This window comes from Nelumbo lutea, chromosome 5 (assembly GCF_056320005.1).
Source record: "Nelumbo lutea isolate HS-2025 chromosome 5, American lotus-T2T, whole genome shotgun sequence".
NCBI classification, from domain to species: domain Eukaryota; kingdom Viridiplantae; phylum Streptophyta; class Magnoliopsida; order Proteales; family Nelumbonaceae; genus Nelumbo; species Nelumbo lutea.
The window spans coordinates 35,909,045-35,926,214 of record NC_142688.1 but is presented as its reverse complement, the minus strand read 5'-3'; the positions used below and the strand labels follow the sequence as shown (position 1 = coordinate 35,926,214).

The window sequence follows — 17,170 nt, the reverse complement described above, 5'->3', positions numbered from 1 at the left end:
TCTCTTCTTTCTCTCTTCTCTCTTCTTCTCTGTTCTGTTTCTCTACTGTTCTAGGACAGAAACTAGTACAGATTAGACCTGTAACATAGATCAGAGAAGCTGCCATTGAATCAGAAGTTAACCCAGAATTTTAGATCGCCTTCTACCCTAGTTTTCCATAGAGATCTCACCAATCACTTGGAGTTTCACAAAAGGGCTTAAGGAATGATCGTTTTCTTATTTTGGAGGTTTTCATGCCTCCAGTCGGTGGTGCACTGAGTGTTTCATGTGGTTGGTATAAACCCTCTAATCGATGGATCGAAAAGGGCTGTTTCAGGTGGTGTAGTGGACAGATTGGTGCAGGGCTGATTTGTGTGGTTTAAATAGGTGGGTTGCATGGGTGTTACAATGTGAAACAAGTATTGGTTAGTTGCAGACTTAGTGGTATGTGTGTGGGGTGTATCCGGGTGGTTTTGTGGTGCTGAAAGTGTATGACCGCAGTGACTGTTCTTGCTGAAACTTTTACAGTAGATGTTTTCAGCAGTAATCAGCCATTAGTAGTGTAGTGTAGTGGCTAGCAAGTGAAGTGGTGCGATATCCTAGTGAGTGGGAAGTTTGTTTTTACTATGGCAGCTATGGGAGACAGCAGTGAACAGAAGTCTAGTTATGATTCCCCCTGATTACCTAGATGTGCAAATGACTTTTATTAAACTGAATGGTGAGAATTATGTGCCTTGGGCTAAGTTTGTAGAGGTCTTTCTTAAGGTTAAGAAGTAAGTGAAGCATGTGAGAGAGGAAAAACCCTAAGTTGATTCTCAAGAGTATAGTGACTAGGAACAAGAAGATGTACAAATTATGACATGGTTGTAGAATAGCATGGAACCCAAGATTAGTGTGAACTTTATGTTCTTAGATACAGCTAAGGAGATTTGGGACCATGCAAATAAACTTTGCTTTGAGCAAGATAACACCACCAAGTATATTAGCTTTACCAAGAGTATTTCAATCTGCAGCAAGGAAATCAAAGTCTTAAAGAGTATTACGGTAGCATGAGGAATCTTGGGAATGAGTTGAATGTTTATCATCCCCCTACATCTGATGTCAAAATTCAGAAACAACAGAAAGAACAACTTGATGTAACCAAACTCTTACTAGGATTAAAGTCTAAATATGAACCGGTAAGAGCATAGATACTAGGTGGACCTGCTCTTCTCTCTATTGAGGAAGTGTTTGCTCATCTCCAGAGGAGGAAGAGGAGCCCGGGGAGTTCAGCTAGGTCATGGTGGTGATAGTGGTCCCATGTACAATTGTGGTGGTGGGCGCATTCGAGGTCGAGATTTAGGGGGAGATTATGGTAGATGACATACTGATGGTTTAAGTGTACACACTATGGAATGAAGGGAGACATTATCAACTTTTGTTATAACCTACATGGCCCACCCTCAATCTGGGCAAATCATGCGGTGGCTAGTGGTAGTGGTACGGGAGATGAAATTCAAAAAGTTGATCATATGCATTCTACATCTACGGGTGCCTCTGAGAAAGAGATGATGAAGTGTCCCACATGATGAGTATGAGCGGTTCCTCCAGGCTACCTCTCAGCAGAATACAACTACCCTTGCCCACTCAGGTATATGTCATTATCTATCAAACCTCATGCACTTACATAGCAAAATGGGGTGGCTGAAATAAAGAACTGACATCTCTTAAAGACTGCTCGGTCCCTTTTGCATCATATGAATGTACCCAAGCATTTTTTGAGTGATGTTGTGCTTATATCTTGCTTCCTTATTAATTAGATGCCCATGTCTATCCTTAAAGGTCATTCTCCTTTCTTTGTTTTGTTCCCCACCTTGTCTCCTTTTCCTCTCACTCCCAGGGTTTTTGGGTGTGTGAGCTTTGTTCATAATCTTGGGCCTAGAATGGACAAGATACACAATCTACTAAGTGTGTCTTTCTTAGCTATTCTAGGACCCACAAAGTGTATAAGTGTTATAACCCCAATTCCCAACGTTCTTTCGATTGTCCTGATGTTATATTCGTTGAGTCTGTTCCGTTTTCTCTGGGTCAGATGTCTCTCCTCTTTTGACACCTCCACTTCTAGTTCCTATTGAGGACTTCATTCTTCTTGTTATAGTTGTGACCAATTCTTCACCTCCAGTGCAGCTTCCTGTTAAACAACCACCCATCAGGCAAGTGTATACGCATCAACATGTACCGGCTCCTCCTCAAGTTTCTTCACCGTCAACAAATTCAACAATTGTTTCCGCACCAACCTCACCACCTCTCTGACCTTGACCTTTCCAATTGCCTTGTGGAAAGGTAAATGCAGTTGCACTATGTTTCTATATCTCATCTTTCTACCTCTCATCAACAGTTTGTTTCTCTGCCATCTTCTATTTCTATTCTTATGAATGTCCAAGAAGCTCTTACCTCTCCAAGGTGGCACTAACCAATGGAAGAAGAACTCTCAACTTTGGCTCATAATCATACCTGGGATCTCACCATTTTCCCTCCCAGAAAGCATATTATAGGTTGTAAGTGGGTATAAACTATCAAGTATTTACTGGATGGTAGTATACAGCAGTTGAAAGCTCGATTGGTTGCAAATAGACCTGTTCATGGGTCGGGCTCGGGCCGGGCTTTTACTCTTCATTAATGGAAATATGTTAGGCCCGAGCCCAAGCCCGGCCCTGATAAAAAGCCCGAGCCCGAGCCTGAAGCCCGACCTAATAAAAAATTAGAAATTTTCCCTATTCAATAATCAATATAAATCAGAATTTATTTACATTAAAAAATAATATAAATTCCGAATTCAATAATCAATATAAATCAGAATTTATTTACATTAAAAAAAGAATATAAATTCTTAATTCAATAATCAATATAAATCAGAATTTATTTACATCAAAAAAAGAATATAAAGAAGGGAAAGAGGATGTGGAGAAGAAGGGTTCGACTGGAAAAAGAAGGGAAAGAGGCAAAGAGGTGAAAAAAAGAGGGGTATTCGACTAGGGTTTTTAGGTTTAATTATAGGTCGGACCGGGCCGGGCTCGGGCTGGGCTATTTTGGCAAATCCCGAGCCTGGCTAGAATTTATTGCGGGCCGGGCTTTTTGGCCCAAGGTTAAGCCCGCAGGCCCATATACCTGTTCAAGCCCATCCGGGGGCCCTGAACAGGTCTAGTTGCAAAAGGTTACTCACAGTTACATGGCATTGACTACATAGAGACCTTCTCTCCTATTGCTAAGATTGGCTCAGTCCATGTTTTGATATCCCTAGCTACTATGAATGGTTGGCCTTTGTTTCAACTCAACATCAAGAATACCTTTTTACATGGTAACCTTCTTGAGGAGGTCTATATGGAGCAACCACCAAGGTTTGTTGCTCAGGGGAGGATGGTAAGGTGTACATGCTCAAGAAGGCCATTTATGGACTTAAACAGTCTCCACGTGCATGGTTTGGTAGATCCAGTGAAGTAGTGAAAGAATTCGGCATGAGACAGTGTTAAGTTGAACATTCAGTATTCGACTATTATTTAGGTGCTAGGAAGATTTTGTTGGTGGTAAGTGGTATATGTAGATGACATTGTTATTACTGGCAGTGATAGGTTGGGGATTGACAGATTGAAGACCTTTCTACATGATGTCATGATCACTTCCAAACAAAGGATCTTAGAAAATTAAAATATTTCTTGGGGATAGAGGTTGCAAGGTCTAAGCATGGTATTAATATGTGCCAAAGGATGTATGTTCTTGACTTGTTAGAGGAGACAGGATTGCTGGGAGCCAAACTAGCTAAAACACCCCTGGAGCCAAATGTCAAGTTGAGTAGTGATGCAGGTGAGGAGTTTAAAGATCCTAGAAGATACCGAAGGTTGGTGGGCAAGTTAAATTATGACCAATACTCGGCTAGACATACCATTTGCAGTTAGTGTGGTAAGTCAGTTTATGCAGAATCCTTGGGTTCCACATTGGGATGTAGTTCTAAGGATTGTACAGTAATTGAAAGGATCTCCAAGTCATGGTTTGTTATAGATGAGTAGAGGAAATTTGAGATAGAGGGCTACACAGATGCTGATTGGATCGGTTCAATATTTGACAAGAGGCCCACTACAAGGTATTATACCTTTCTTGGGGGCAATTTGGTAACATGGAAGAGCAAGAAGCAGACTATGGTGGCAAGAAGCAACGTTGAAGCTGAATATAGAGCCATGGCACACACTACATGTGAACTAGTGTGGTTGAAGAATCTCTTACAGAAGATGGGGTACTAAATTGATGGCCCTATGAAGTATTGTGATAACCAGGCTACAGTCCACAATTCTTCTAATCCAGTTTTCCATGAGAAAACAAAACATATAGAAGTTAATTGTCACTCTGTAAAAGAGAAGGAACTCATGAAGTCAGTGGGCAAACCTGTTCACATAAGGGTTGAGTCAGGGAAGAGTGGATTACATATGTAACAAGCTGGGACTATATGATATATACTCACCAGCTTGAGGGGAAGTGTTAGAGTCGGCTGTTAAGGGGTAGTTTGGCCATTTTATCTTAGATTAGTAGCATGGTGTAATCTCCTTTATGTTTTGATTTAGGTGTTATGTCCCATACTTAGTTAGGAGCATAAGAGTCTTTGTGACTTAAATTAGAAACCTTTAAATAATACCTGGCCGACTAGAGAGTTCGGTTTTCACTCTAGTTCGAACCAGATTTTCTTCTATATCTCTCCTTCTCTTCTTTCTCTCTTCTCTCTTCTCAGATCTATTTCTCTACTGTTCTAGGACTGAAACCAATACAGATTAGATCTGTAACACCCATCAAAAGCCTTTTTTTCTATCAGTCATTGAAAACTAGGTAGTCTATCATAGGACTCAAAGAAAAACTTGTTCCACTTCTTCGGATTCCCTTTACAAACATTGGGCTACTATCATAGGACATAAGATGGTCTCTATCTAGAAGTCTAAAGAGGATCACCAAGACTCAAGCATTCCCCAAATAGCTTCTAATGTTTTGTCCTGTTATCTTTATACTTTGTGACTTTCTTTCCATTAATAATTTAATATAATTTGCCATCTGCAAGAGAGAAACATGCACAATAGAGTAGGATGCAAAATTTTTCTAATTACAGTACATGTATTTCAAAACTAGGTAGTCTCCCAGAAAACCAAACAACTGCCTAGGCATCCTATTCCCTACACAACATGGCAAGAGACTTCTGTGCCATGTTTAAATAATAGACAAGACAAATACTCAAATAGATACTGAGAAGTTGAACATAATGTTGCAAAGTCTAGTTACATTTTATAACCCTATGCTTTATAAAACCAAGGGATGCCCATCTGAAAAACAAGGCTAGCTGACAACCTAATTGCAAAGGCAGCCAGCCATTCAGAAAACCGATAGACCTGCCTAGTTTCAGAGTATGTAGGCAGGCAAATCCCTAGAACCAGCAGAATGCCTAGGTGCCCCAGTAACCATCTCTAAGAATAGACAATACTGCAAAAGCTTTTATCTAAGCTGTTTCCAGATATAATGGATTTATTGACAAAGAATGAGCAAGCCAAATTGCAATTTGCAGTAGTTTCGAGAAATATCACTTGTAAAGATCATACCTTGCAGGCTTTAGTGAGAATAAGTTCACAATAATCCGTGTAAGTTCTTTTTAAGTTTCCATTTTATTCTGATAGGGAAACCACACAATTGGAGAAGTGAAACCACACTTCACAAACTTTGCCCACAAAAATAGCAAGCAATCGAGCAAGAGTAATGCAACTGAGCTGCTTGAAATTACAGGTTGCACCTCTTATTTATGCTTTTTGATTGGTATAAAAGTACAACAGGAACCAAGATTAGAAGAGCATAAGTTGTACCAAGGTTTTCCACAATTTTGCATGAACCAAGTAGTGATATTGTGAATGAAATAGCCAAAGTTGGTCAGACTAAATAAGAATCAAGACTATTTTAGATGTTAGGGATACGCTATTATATTTTATAGGATAGCTCCCTTAGGCTGTGTTTGGTTGCAATGCAAATAAATTTGCTCTGCTGCAAAACTATGGCAGTGCAAATTATTTGAGTGTAAATTCTGATCTATTTTTGTTTCAAGTTTTAGTTTATTTTGTTTGATTACAGTACAAATGAAGTAAATTAAGGCATGGAGTAGAATAAAGTAAAACCCAAAACAAAATTAAATGAGAATTTGCATTTTTTTCATTTCCACTCCCATGCATTTGTACTAGTGCAAATAAATTTGCACTGCAACCAAACACAGACAAGATTATGAGTTCACAAGACACCAATTAAACCAAGCTTTTATCACACGAAGAAGAATCTACCCGCCTATCAAAAGAAAATTTTCTGCATTTTGTAAGATATTAAGCTCAGCATTCATAGCCTGCTCAAAATAAAATAAAATAATAAATAATAAATATAAATAAACAAATAGATGAAAAGAACGAGAAAATAAAGAATACCTGCATCTAAATCGGCATAGAGAACCGCATTATAAATTCACAATGGGAAACTGAATTAAATTATGTTCCACCAGAAAGAAAAAAAAAAAAAAAAAAAAAAAAAGATTAACCCAATTCACAGAGCTCAATAATCTATTAGAACACCAACTAAAACCACAGGAAAGCAAAGGAGCTGGATACTTGCCATCTTCAAATTGATCAATAATTTCATCTTCCTCCTCCTCCATTGTTACTTGCTCAATGATTGAGGGTTCTAGGATTGGTGGTTCAACTTGTGACTTCTTCTTCTTGGCGCGAACAATGGAGATGTTCTTCCAAGAAAGAGCAAGTGGAAAGGAGCGACATGGGAAGGAGGCTCTATGTGAAGAAGGCCCAGGAGATTTGCAGAAGCATAAATGAGTAGTATTCAAAGGTGAAACAGCTGCAAATTCAGCCATTTTCTCCAAGTAATCTCAGTCTCTACACCACAGGGTAGGTTGTGAACTGAAACGAACTGGAGTGTAAAGTTTGCTCTGCTGCATACGATGAAGCAAATGTTCAAAGAGGGACAACTGGAGGTCTGGAGGGGTTCCAACTTCAACGTTGAAATAAATATGGTGTAAGTACTACACAAATAGATTGTTTGTATTATCGATATCGTTAAACTGATCACCTTTTCCATTCCATGTATGCGGGAAATGAACTTACAAACCAGAAAAGCGGTTGCTTCACTTGATGACTTGAGGGTGCTTTTAGCCACTAGATTGGTATCAGATAAGATTAATGCCCACACAAGGGTGGGTTTTTTTTTTGGTAAGGTCACAAGGGTGGGTTTGTGTAATTGATTTAGCACGGTAACGAATAAGCCATCAACCCGGACTGTCCGGAGTAAGAGATGGTTCCCGAGTTTCCGGTTTAATTGGTGGATTGATCCGCATCAATGTGGCCATGTGGGTAAGCCTACTCTCTCTTCTTCCTTAATTTGCAGTCCCTTAGAATTTTGTGGTATTTTTAATTTTAAAGTTAAAAAAAAATAAAATAAAACATGGGCTGGTCACAATCTAGGGGTGAGCATGTGCCAGTTTGGTTTGGTTTCATGACATAACCTATAACTTACCTTATAGGGATCAAACTGGAACCTACCCTATGAAGGTTGGTTTTGGCCATGGTGGTTTTGGGGTCAATTCCAAGGTCTATCCATGAAACCTGTGCTTTCTTTACTCTCCTCTTTCACACACACAAAAAAAAAAAACAAAGTTCTTTAAAAATTTGACTTTTAATAAATATAATATATAGTGTAAAACTTATATTATCTTTATTGATTAAATTGGATAATTTAATATGTAAATTATCATTATATGGTTAAAAACTTATAAATTAATTTAAATTTTATAAATATTACATTTTACACTATTTATTGTACATATTCAAATATCAAAATGAAAACGAATGATCAAATCACTTCAGTAACTCAATGGTCAAGTGAGACCATGGACTTTGTAACCATGAAAGCTTGGGTTCAAATCTTCGCATCCCCAAAAGTATTATGGGGTTTATTTCAAGGCAAATTTGGTTCCAAGGCAAGTTCCAACAAGGTCAATTCCACCAAAGCCAACCAAGGTCGGTTCGGGTAGGGTAAACCCCTAGACCCTGGAACCGGCCAGGGAACTAGACCCTACCCTGTATAGATTGGGTAGGGTCAATTCAAGGCTGGTTCGATATTGGTTTCATTCAATTCTGGGTAGAACCTACCCATTTGCTCACCCCTATCATACCGGTTCAAGTGTCTAGAGGTTTATCCTACTAGAAACAATTTAGACAACCAGCCTTGATTGGCCTTAATGGAATTGGCCTTGGAACCATGCTTGCCATGAAATAAAACCTCCCTCCCCCCCAAAAAAAACTAAAATAAAATATAAACTTTGAGGAAACCCAAGCACTTATGGTTACAAAGACTATGGTGTATGATCAATGGTGAAAAAAGTAATATTTACAACAAAGACCCCCTTGTACTTAAATTTGCGACAAAGACCCCCTTTGTTAGCATTTCTGTCAGTTAACTTCAAAAAAGATTATCATCCAACTGTTTAAAGTTTTTTAAATACCCAAACTACCCTTTTCTAATTTATTTGACCCTTTTCTTTAATTTATGAAACCATCTTATTTTTTATTATTTATTGTCTTCTCCATAAAAGTTAATTGAAATGAGTGCCCCTTTTTTAATTAACTTATCGAAGATTTCTTCCTTTTACGGTAATGATCACTAGTGAGATGACAGAAGTATTTTCTAGTCAGAAGCAATGGCGATATTTTTGGGTCAATTAGGTTTTAAGAGAAAATGGGCAAGAAAAGAATAGAGAAAGTTTAGTGGGGCATTTTGGTAATTTAATGCCTTCAATCATGTGACTTAATGGCTGAGGGGGTATTTATTGCAAATTAAAGTATACGGGGTCTTTGTCACTGACCCCATAGTACAAGGGGGTCTTCGTAATTTACATTGATGAGTTTTGGATTACATTATTATTATTATTATTATTATTATTATTATTATTATTATTATTTACAATGATCAGTACCTTGTACTTTGGCTCGAGTGACAATTTGGTCCCCAAACTTTAAAATCCGACAATTCAGTACCCAAATTTTCAAAATGTGACAATCCAGTACCTGTCGTTAATTAGTCCATTAATCAGCCGTTAAGTGACATTTTAAAAGTCAAAAATGCCCTAAGAATTTGTCATCTAATTCTCTTTATCAACCATCCAAACATTCAATAAAATGAGTAGTCCCAAATTCTAGATTCTTCTAAGCAATCGCCAACTTTTTTGAATAGAAGAGGCTAGGATTTGGGACAGTTTAGTTTTTTGTCAACAACGTTTGGATGGTTGATAAAGAGAATTATGTGGCATTCGAAGGGCACTTTTGACTTTTCAAATGTCATTTAACGACTGTTTATGGACTGGTTAACGGCAAATACTAGATTGTCACGCTTTGAAAGTTTGGGTGCTGAATTGTTGTATTTTAAAGTTCGATGACCAAATTGTCACTCGAGCCAAAGTATAAGGTACTGATCGGGAATTTATTATTATTATTGAAATTAAATATAATTGTTAAAGAACACATTCCTTATTTGAAGGATAAAAAAAAAAAGAAAGATTCAATGCGTAAACCCTCGAAAAAAAAATCTAAAAACCTGTAAGAATTGGTTCTAGCTATCTTAAATGAAACCAAACCAACCCATGCACTGCCCATTAGATCAGTAGATTGTTTTTTAGTAGAACCAAGATAAGTAGACAAGATGTCTACGTTCATTAGTAGCCAGACCGGATGATTGGACTACACCATAGAATCTGAACGCAGTAGTAGCCAGACCCAGCTGGCCCAAGCTAGAATTTACTAATCTGGTCAGAGCCGAGCTAGAGTTTCACCAATGAAACTCGGTTAAATTGTTTGAAGAGCTGTAATGCGGAAACCCGCACCAACATTGAAATATTGAATTATGGTCTTCATATATAACCATTTTAGTTGACCCAATAAGTTTTGCTTGTAGCCATAAGAGTTGCTAATAATTTCATCGTACAAATTTGATATTTGGAATGCCTCAGCAGTCGGGACATATTATTAAGTGGATGTTTGGAACCATGGCGGTTTTTCAAAAAAATGGTGCCACGTTGGATTTACATAGGTGTTTTAACAAATGCCCATGTATCTTATTGTTTTGTTCAGCCGATTATTAAAAAATTGGGCAAATCCCAAAAATCGGAATCTTACCGATGCATGAAACGCCAAATTACATTGGTGAACCGTTTCTTCCAACGGTTGACTGATGTGTATCCTATGTGGTGCTTACCTGTCAGCACATACATGAAAAATGGTGATGAAAATCACTTTACCAAACAGCATAGTGTTGTTCACTGCCTACGTGGTAGAAGCATTTTTTTGTGAAAAAACAGGTCTTAGAAACATGGACATTTCTTAAAAATCGGTCCCAAAAAACGCCCACACTTCCAAACACCATGTTAATTAGTAGATTTAACTTATTTATTTTTAACTAAACAAACGAAAATTATTTTGTTAATTACATATCAAACAGAAGGGGGTCTGATTATTTTGATTTTCTTTAATTTGTGAATTATCCAGTATTAATTCCATCCAAAATGAATCAATTTGTATAGAGAGACAAGCAACAATGTAACGGATCAAATGATTCAAGAAGGGGGATTTATAACACAATATATTTTTTCAACCCGTTATTGATTTGACCAGTTGAATCACTCACATCATCACCCAGCCTTGGGTCCAACTCTCCTAAAACCTGGCATTTGGTTAAAAATGTTGACATGGTAAAAAATAACCTAACTCTAGATCTTTGAATCACTCACCAGTTCAACCCAGACATTATACCATTGGTTGTACACTCAATGTATGTGCAAACTTTTAGAGGCCATAACTTTGTGCTCAATGTTGTTTGGTCGAAGTGAGTTTTTTATTTTGGAATTTGGGTAATACAAGATCTATGAGTTGCAAAGTGCCTTGCCATTTTCCCCCAAAAAATTATTTTTTGGCCTAAAATGAGAAATTCAAACAATTTTTATCAATAGTAAGTAAATTAAAAACATAAAATAATATTTATATATACATATATTACATCTAAAAATTAATTATATATATAAATACTAACGTGTTATGGTCCGACCCATTTGATTAGACGGTCAAACTGAACCAGAGGAAAAACAGTTCTAGCGACCAGGTTGGTTTTAGATACAATATAATATTTAGTTGCAAAATAAATGAAATTAACAAGGAAAATGCATATATGGTTGTCTCTATTCGGCTGTCCTAGAAATACTGAGGCGGAAAATAAAGACAACAAAATGTGAGCACGTAATAGCTGTGTGACACATGTCCTGGTTAATGCGTCTTTTACCCAAACATTTTTACTCTGTTAGACAAAAATTATCCATTATTTTATTAACTTTATCAAAATAATTAAAAATAAAAACAATGAAAAAGGAAAACTTAAACATGTTGGGAGTTGGGACTCACTTACGTATTTCATTTTTATTATTTTGACAAAGATAATAAAATAATGGATAATTTTTGTCTAACATTTGAATGAAAAGCACATTAACTCATTAACTGGGACATGTGTCACAAAGTTATTATGTGCTCACTCATTGTGCTTACCTAACGTGCCTACTACAAACCACCCAAGTGCAATTAATATTTAGCAATGGGAAAGAGTCCCTTGCGCCCTCTAATACATCTGCACTTCCATGGCCCTACTAGAATTATATTTCCATTTAATTTCCTTTTAATGATCTGATCAATCCAAGCCAAATTGATGTACAAGGTTTATCATACAACACCAGCAAATGGGCAAGGGTTTGATTAACGGAAAAGAATAGAATTCTACAAGAAGCAGTATGAAGGTATGGCTGCAACATTGTTGATAGAAATTGAACCCACCTCTGTACAACTTGATCTTGGTGACAGGCTTGTAGAAAAGCAATATAACATCCGTTTGGAAGGCAGATTGATGCATACAACAAGTCAATAACTCAGAATTTGAAAAAAGGATGTATAAGCAAATAACATCAGCTCAAAACTGTAGTTTATATGGCTTTAGTACAAAGTATATAAGACAATTTGCTGTGACATGCGGGTAGACAGACATGAAAGTCTGCATCATAGCTGCAAGAGACTTGTCTTAATTAAATGATCAGATTCAGTCGGGTCTCATTGCACTGCACAGAAATGGGGTTTAGTTCTCGGGGAACTGGTTTGGAAGCTGTTCCCATTAATATTTGTTCCGAGTTCTACAGATTATAATTCGCAGATCATAACGTATAAATCTACTTTGCAAAACAGAAATCAGTTAAACAAATCTTTGATGAAGCAAATTAAAGTTTTAGGAATAATGAAGCACATAAAACATATATATTAATCCAGACCTTGATGATAAGGCGACAGGAGTATAGCTACCTCTTTAATCAACCGTGTTCTAACTTCTAAGTCATGAATACGAAAATACGAACCAAAACTTAAACTGATGATGAACCATGCAGCCACCCAGACATACGATAACTTGACTATTCCCAACCCATATTTGATTCATGCATGAATCTAATCAATTGGCTTCTGGGGTATTCCAATTTGTTTCTCAGTACATGTCACAAGAGTACGGTACCAGTTTGGTTTGTTCTGCACAAAGTAGGAACCAGATTCACTGGGTAAACCCATCACGACCTAACCATTTTCTGCACCAACGTGTGCACGTCTTCAGAGAGAAAGAAGGGGATTTGGGGAAGGGAGAGAGAGAGAGATGATGATGATGAATCAAAGCATTACATAACGCCTGTTCCCCAATCCCCAATATGCATGACTTTGTTTTCTTTACAAATTAAAAACAGTATTTGACAAGAGTCACAAGACCAGCTTTGATTTCTTCCATTGATTTAAGAATTGATTGCTCCTATTTTGTCAATACCAACTTTGATTTCTTCCATTAATTTAAGAATTGAGTGCTCCTATTTCCAAGGTTCCAAGGTCAATGTCGCTTTCGACATCTTATGGGTGATGATATCATCACAGCAGCGTACGAGAGAGAGAGAGATTAATGATCAGGTCATTTTCCAATGGTATTCTTCCAGGAAAAGAAATCAGACTTCAAAAGATTTATATATAATATATATGTAACTCAAGGTAACGGTTATCATCATTCAAAGTTCTATTTAGTCAAACAAATCCTAACAACCTTGCTTCACATGATCGTCTAGAAGAGAATGAAACCAAGAGCTAGCAGAATTGGCTTAACGTCACAAGTATATACAGTTTGCTTCCCATAATCGATCGATAATCCATCTTCAGTAATTAATCCAACAAGAGTTCATGATAATCGTCAACTATTCAAGTCACTAATCACTGATTACCTCATGGTTAAAGACCATGGTGTCACATGGGATGCTGCCGCCGCCCCCTCCTCCTCCAATGGTGAATCCGGCTCCAACAGGATGCTCCGCAGACGACGAAGAGGCAGAACCAAGAGCATTGCTGGATATCACCGGCCAATTGCCGGCGGCAGGAAAGTTTCCTGCAATTACTCCGACATGGGGTGAGTGCTGGTTTGATTGAAGCTGGTGCACTTGTCTCTTCAAGAACTTAACGTAGCGGATGGCTTCATCCAACATCGAGGCTGTATCCATCTTGGTTCCCCCAGGAACAAGTCTCTGGAGAATCCGTATCCTTTCGCTTATCCTTTCTCTTCTGTGGCGTGCAGCCACACTCTGTGGGTCGTTGCTGATACGAACGTTACGCCTCTTTGGCTTACGAATTGTTGCTGGGTCGATGTCGACAGGCTGCATCGCTGCAATCTTGTACATCATCTCTTTCATGGCCCCAAGCTCTTCTTCTGGCTCTTCTTGTTCCTCTCTCATCAGCTGTCTTCCCACTTGATCATTGAGGAAACACGAACTGTTTACATGGCTAGAATTATTCTGTATTTGATGATGCGCCTGAAAAGGGTAATTAGGACAAACAAAGTCACAAGGAAGCTGATCACTGAGGATTGGATTCATATCCATGGCCATGTCAAGACTCCAAGCTGGCTTACTGCAGGTGTTGCTACTGTGGCTGGAATCCATGATAGATACAAAAGGTTGTGGGTTGTGGGTCGATCTCTTTGTTTTAACTTTTAACAGTAGTAGTAAGGAAGAAGAAAAAGGGAGACTGTAGAACAGATTGGGTGTTGAAGGATTTTGTGCAAATCAGAACAAGTAACAGTTATCGCTTTTCTATATATATAGGAGGAAGATGATGAGATGAAGTCTTGGTTGGTGGAGGGAGAATGGAGAGAAATCTTGTTGGCCTTTTGTACCATTAACAGACTGGATGACATAAAATAATATATGTTTAGGGGGTGATTTGGGTTGGAAGTTTATTTCTTTACCAATTTGGGTATGAAACAACCAACAAAAATGAAAGAAGGAAGTGTTCTTAGGAGGATGCATGGGATGGCTGGACGGCTCACAAGAATTAAATGGATGGACGGTTAAGATTTTCTTTTTTCCTTTTAAGGGAAGTACTCAAAGGTCAATGATCGAACTTGGTGAAGAGTTGGCAGGTGGCAGGCTTTTTTCCACATCCCCAGAGTTCTCTTATTCCCTGGCTTTTCCTTTCCTTTTCTTTTTCTGAATTGTATTTTCTTTCTTTCTTGCAGGCAATGTAGGGGTTCCTTGTTCTGTTGGGAGGATCTGAAGGTTGGTTTGTTTTTGGAAAGCACTTAATGGAACCTCATTGTCCACGGTACAAAGCCAATAAGTTTGAGATGTGTGCTCATCTCTCTCTCTCTCTCTCAAGAATAACAATGAAACAGAACTGCTAAACTGTAAAGCCAGCTTTTATGATAAGAATATACTAATTTGGCAAATGGGCTTGGATTTATGAAATGACCTCAATTATAGTTAATGTAATTAACATACAGTGCTACCATTCCCAACAGAAGGTGCACTCTATTAGCTTTTATCTTTAGGGGGCTTTTGTATCTATGTTCCCATGAAAATGTTTTAGCTATCCTTTATATAATTTCTCCCTATGTTTTCTAATTTTGCATTGATGATCTCCCTCTGTTGTTGCAGATTGACAATTTTTTTCATTTCCATATGGGAGGAATATTTTGGATTTTAAATTAGAAAAAGAATAAAGGAAAAATCTATTGTAGCATTGACTGTCATGGAAATACAATATAATTAATGAAATACAGGGAGCATTTTTACCTTTAATATATACATATGCATTTTATAGGTAGCCTAGGTTCTTGCTAAAAATGAAAACACTATTTAACTGTGAACCTAGCCAAACCCAAATATAAATTTACAGATTTTCTAATTAAAATAAAAACTAAAATAAGTAGATTATTTGTTTATTTATGAATTTCAGGTGAACTGAAGACAATTTTGTTGCTTTATGAAGCTAAAGCTCCAAGATGTTAATTTTTAACAATAGGGGCATGGATGCAGTCAATATGTATATCATAGGAGGATTAATGAAATACTAAAAAAAATGCAAAGGGAAATATTGAAAGGTAAAACAGAAATATATATATATATTAAGTGAGAAGACTTTGAGACTAAATAAAGGTGGCATCATATTGTTAGCTTGATATGGATTTGGATTAATTGCATTTTAGGAAAACTTGGATAAGATATAAACACCAAGGATGGATTGGATAGGAAGCTGCAATCAAAGGTTAATTACTTCATTCTGCAATCACAAATCATCTAGCTTTTACAAAAGTAAAGATTACCCTATTTAGTTAAAGACATGATCACACGCACGATACTTGATATGTCACCATCTATGAATAACGACCCTTGTTCCACCTAAGGAAATTGATCTTATACCTTGTAAAGAGGAGGTACCACAACTTGCAAAAAAGAATCTTTGAAAAGATGAACAAGCTGATCTAAGAATATCAAAAAACTAGATTCATCACAAGATCAAAGTGCATTAAAGGTGAGAAAAAGGTTGAGGACTCAAATGACAGTTTTGATACGTCTGCTTGGAAAACTTAATTTGAAAGGGAATTGATTGTATTTAGCTTATCTATAATAATGATGGCTTTCAAAGTTAGAATTATCCAAACATCATCATAGAGATCACCAAATCTCTAATATAATGCACATGGTTTTCAAAATCGGACTGGACCGGATGGTCGGACCAGAAAAACTGAGAACGGTCACCTGATCGATTCCATTTCACCCCAAAAACCGGGGGCCAGTTGAACCATCAAACCATCAACCCAAATAATGATTTTTAGCTGTTTTTTTATTAATTATTTTTTTGTCAGAATGGATCATCCATTCGGACCGGACGATCAAACTATTTGATCCGAGAGTCGGTCCGATTGCAGCTAATTGACTTAGTTTTTGAGCATATATCCTTCGCACAATCCATGCATGGGATGATGGGGAACACAAAATAACAGCAAAGATATCTTGAGAGGAATGAACAAAATGATTACCACTTCATCGGTACTCAATTCAGGATGCCCAATTTACTGCTGTAAACAAAGTCAAATATATAAAAGAGAATATTTTACATCTTTGAAAAGGGTCATCGTAATAATAATATATATTGGAAAAAAAACCTTCCTCTGTATATATTATGCTAGTATGCGTGCAATGAATCTCCAAATTTAATGCGGTTAAAATTTTCTCATTCTGGCTTTTTATGTAGGTTATTTTTCTTGCAAAGAAAAAGTAATACAAGGCTGATGAATAACTGGGGCTGCATTACTACTACATCGATGCTAGTGTGTGATTGTGTATGCGCATAGTTTGTGTGTGTGTAAATGCAGGATTTTATTATCCCAGGTCATCACTATATATACCAGCTGAACCTGATGAACCAGGTTACACCTTTCAAATCCTACTCATTTTTAGATTTTAATTTTTCTTTTTTTAGAAGTTAATTAAATGAACCTTATGACACTAATAAGAATAAAGGTTCTACACAAGGGCATACTTGTTAAGATCATTTAGTTTCAGGCAATGTTTGGTTTGAAGGAAAAGTTGGGGAAATGAAAGGAAATGTAGGAAAACCTTTACAAATCTTATATGGATTTCCTTATCTTTTCCTTCCTTTCCCTAATTTTTCCTTCAAACCAAACATAGCCTTAAGGTATCATTTAGATCACTTAACAACACAAAATGATGCCTATAATTTTATCAGTAATTCATTGA

At 37.1% G+C, this 17,170-nt stretch overlaps 2 protein-coding genes across 3 annotated transcripts in view; both read right to left on the bottom strand.

Moving 5' to 3' along the window:
- LOC148851691 (uncharacterized) overlaps positions 1-7,106 on the bottom strand; it is a 29,382-nt gene extending 22,276 nt beyond the window's left edge. The window contains exon 1 of one of the 2 annotated variants that reach the window (XM_088942625.1): positions 6,634-7,106. In XM_088942625.1, coding sequence (XP_088798751.1) covers positions 6,634-6,886 — 253 coding nt within the window. In that variant the 5' untranslated portion in view covers positions 6,887-7,106. The remainder of the gene's footprint in view (positions 1-6,633) is intronic. The other variant, XM_088942626.1, reaches the window with a different exon arrangement.
- A 5,973-nt stretch (positions 7,107-13,079) lies between these two features.
- On the bottom strand, positions 13,080-14,308 carry LOC148851690 (transcription factor IND-like). The gene has a single exon (XM_088946439.1). It carries the CDS (start codon positions 14,069-14,071, stop codon positions 13,346-13,348), a length of 726 nt encoding a protein of 241 aa, XP_088802565.1. The 5' UTR covers positions 14,072-14,308; the 3' UTR covers positions 13,080-13,345.
- Positions 14,309-17,170: the final 2,862 nt, after the last annotated feature.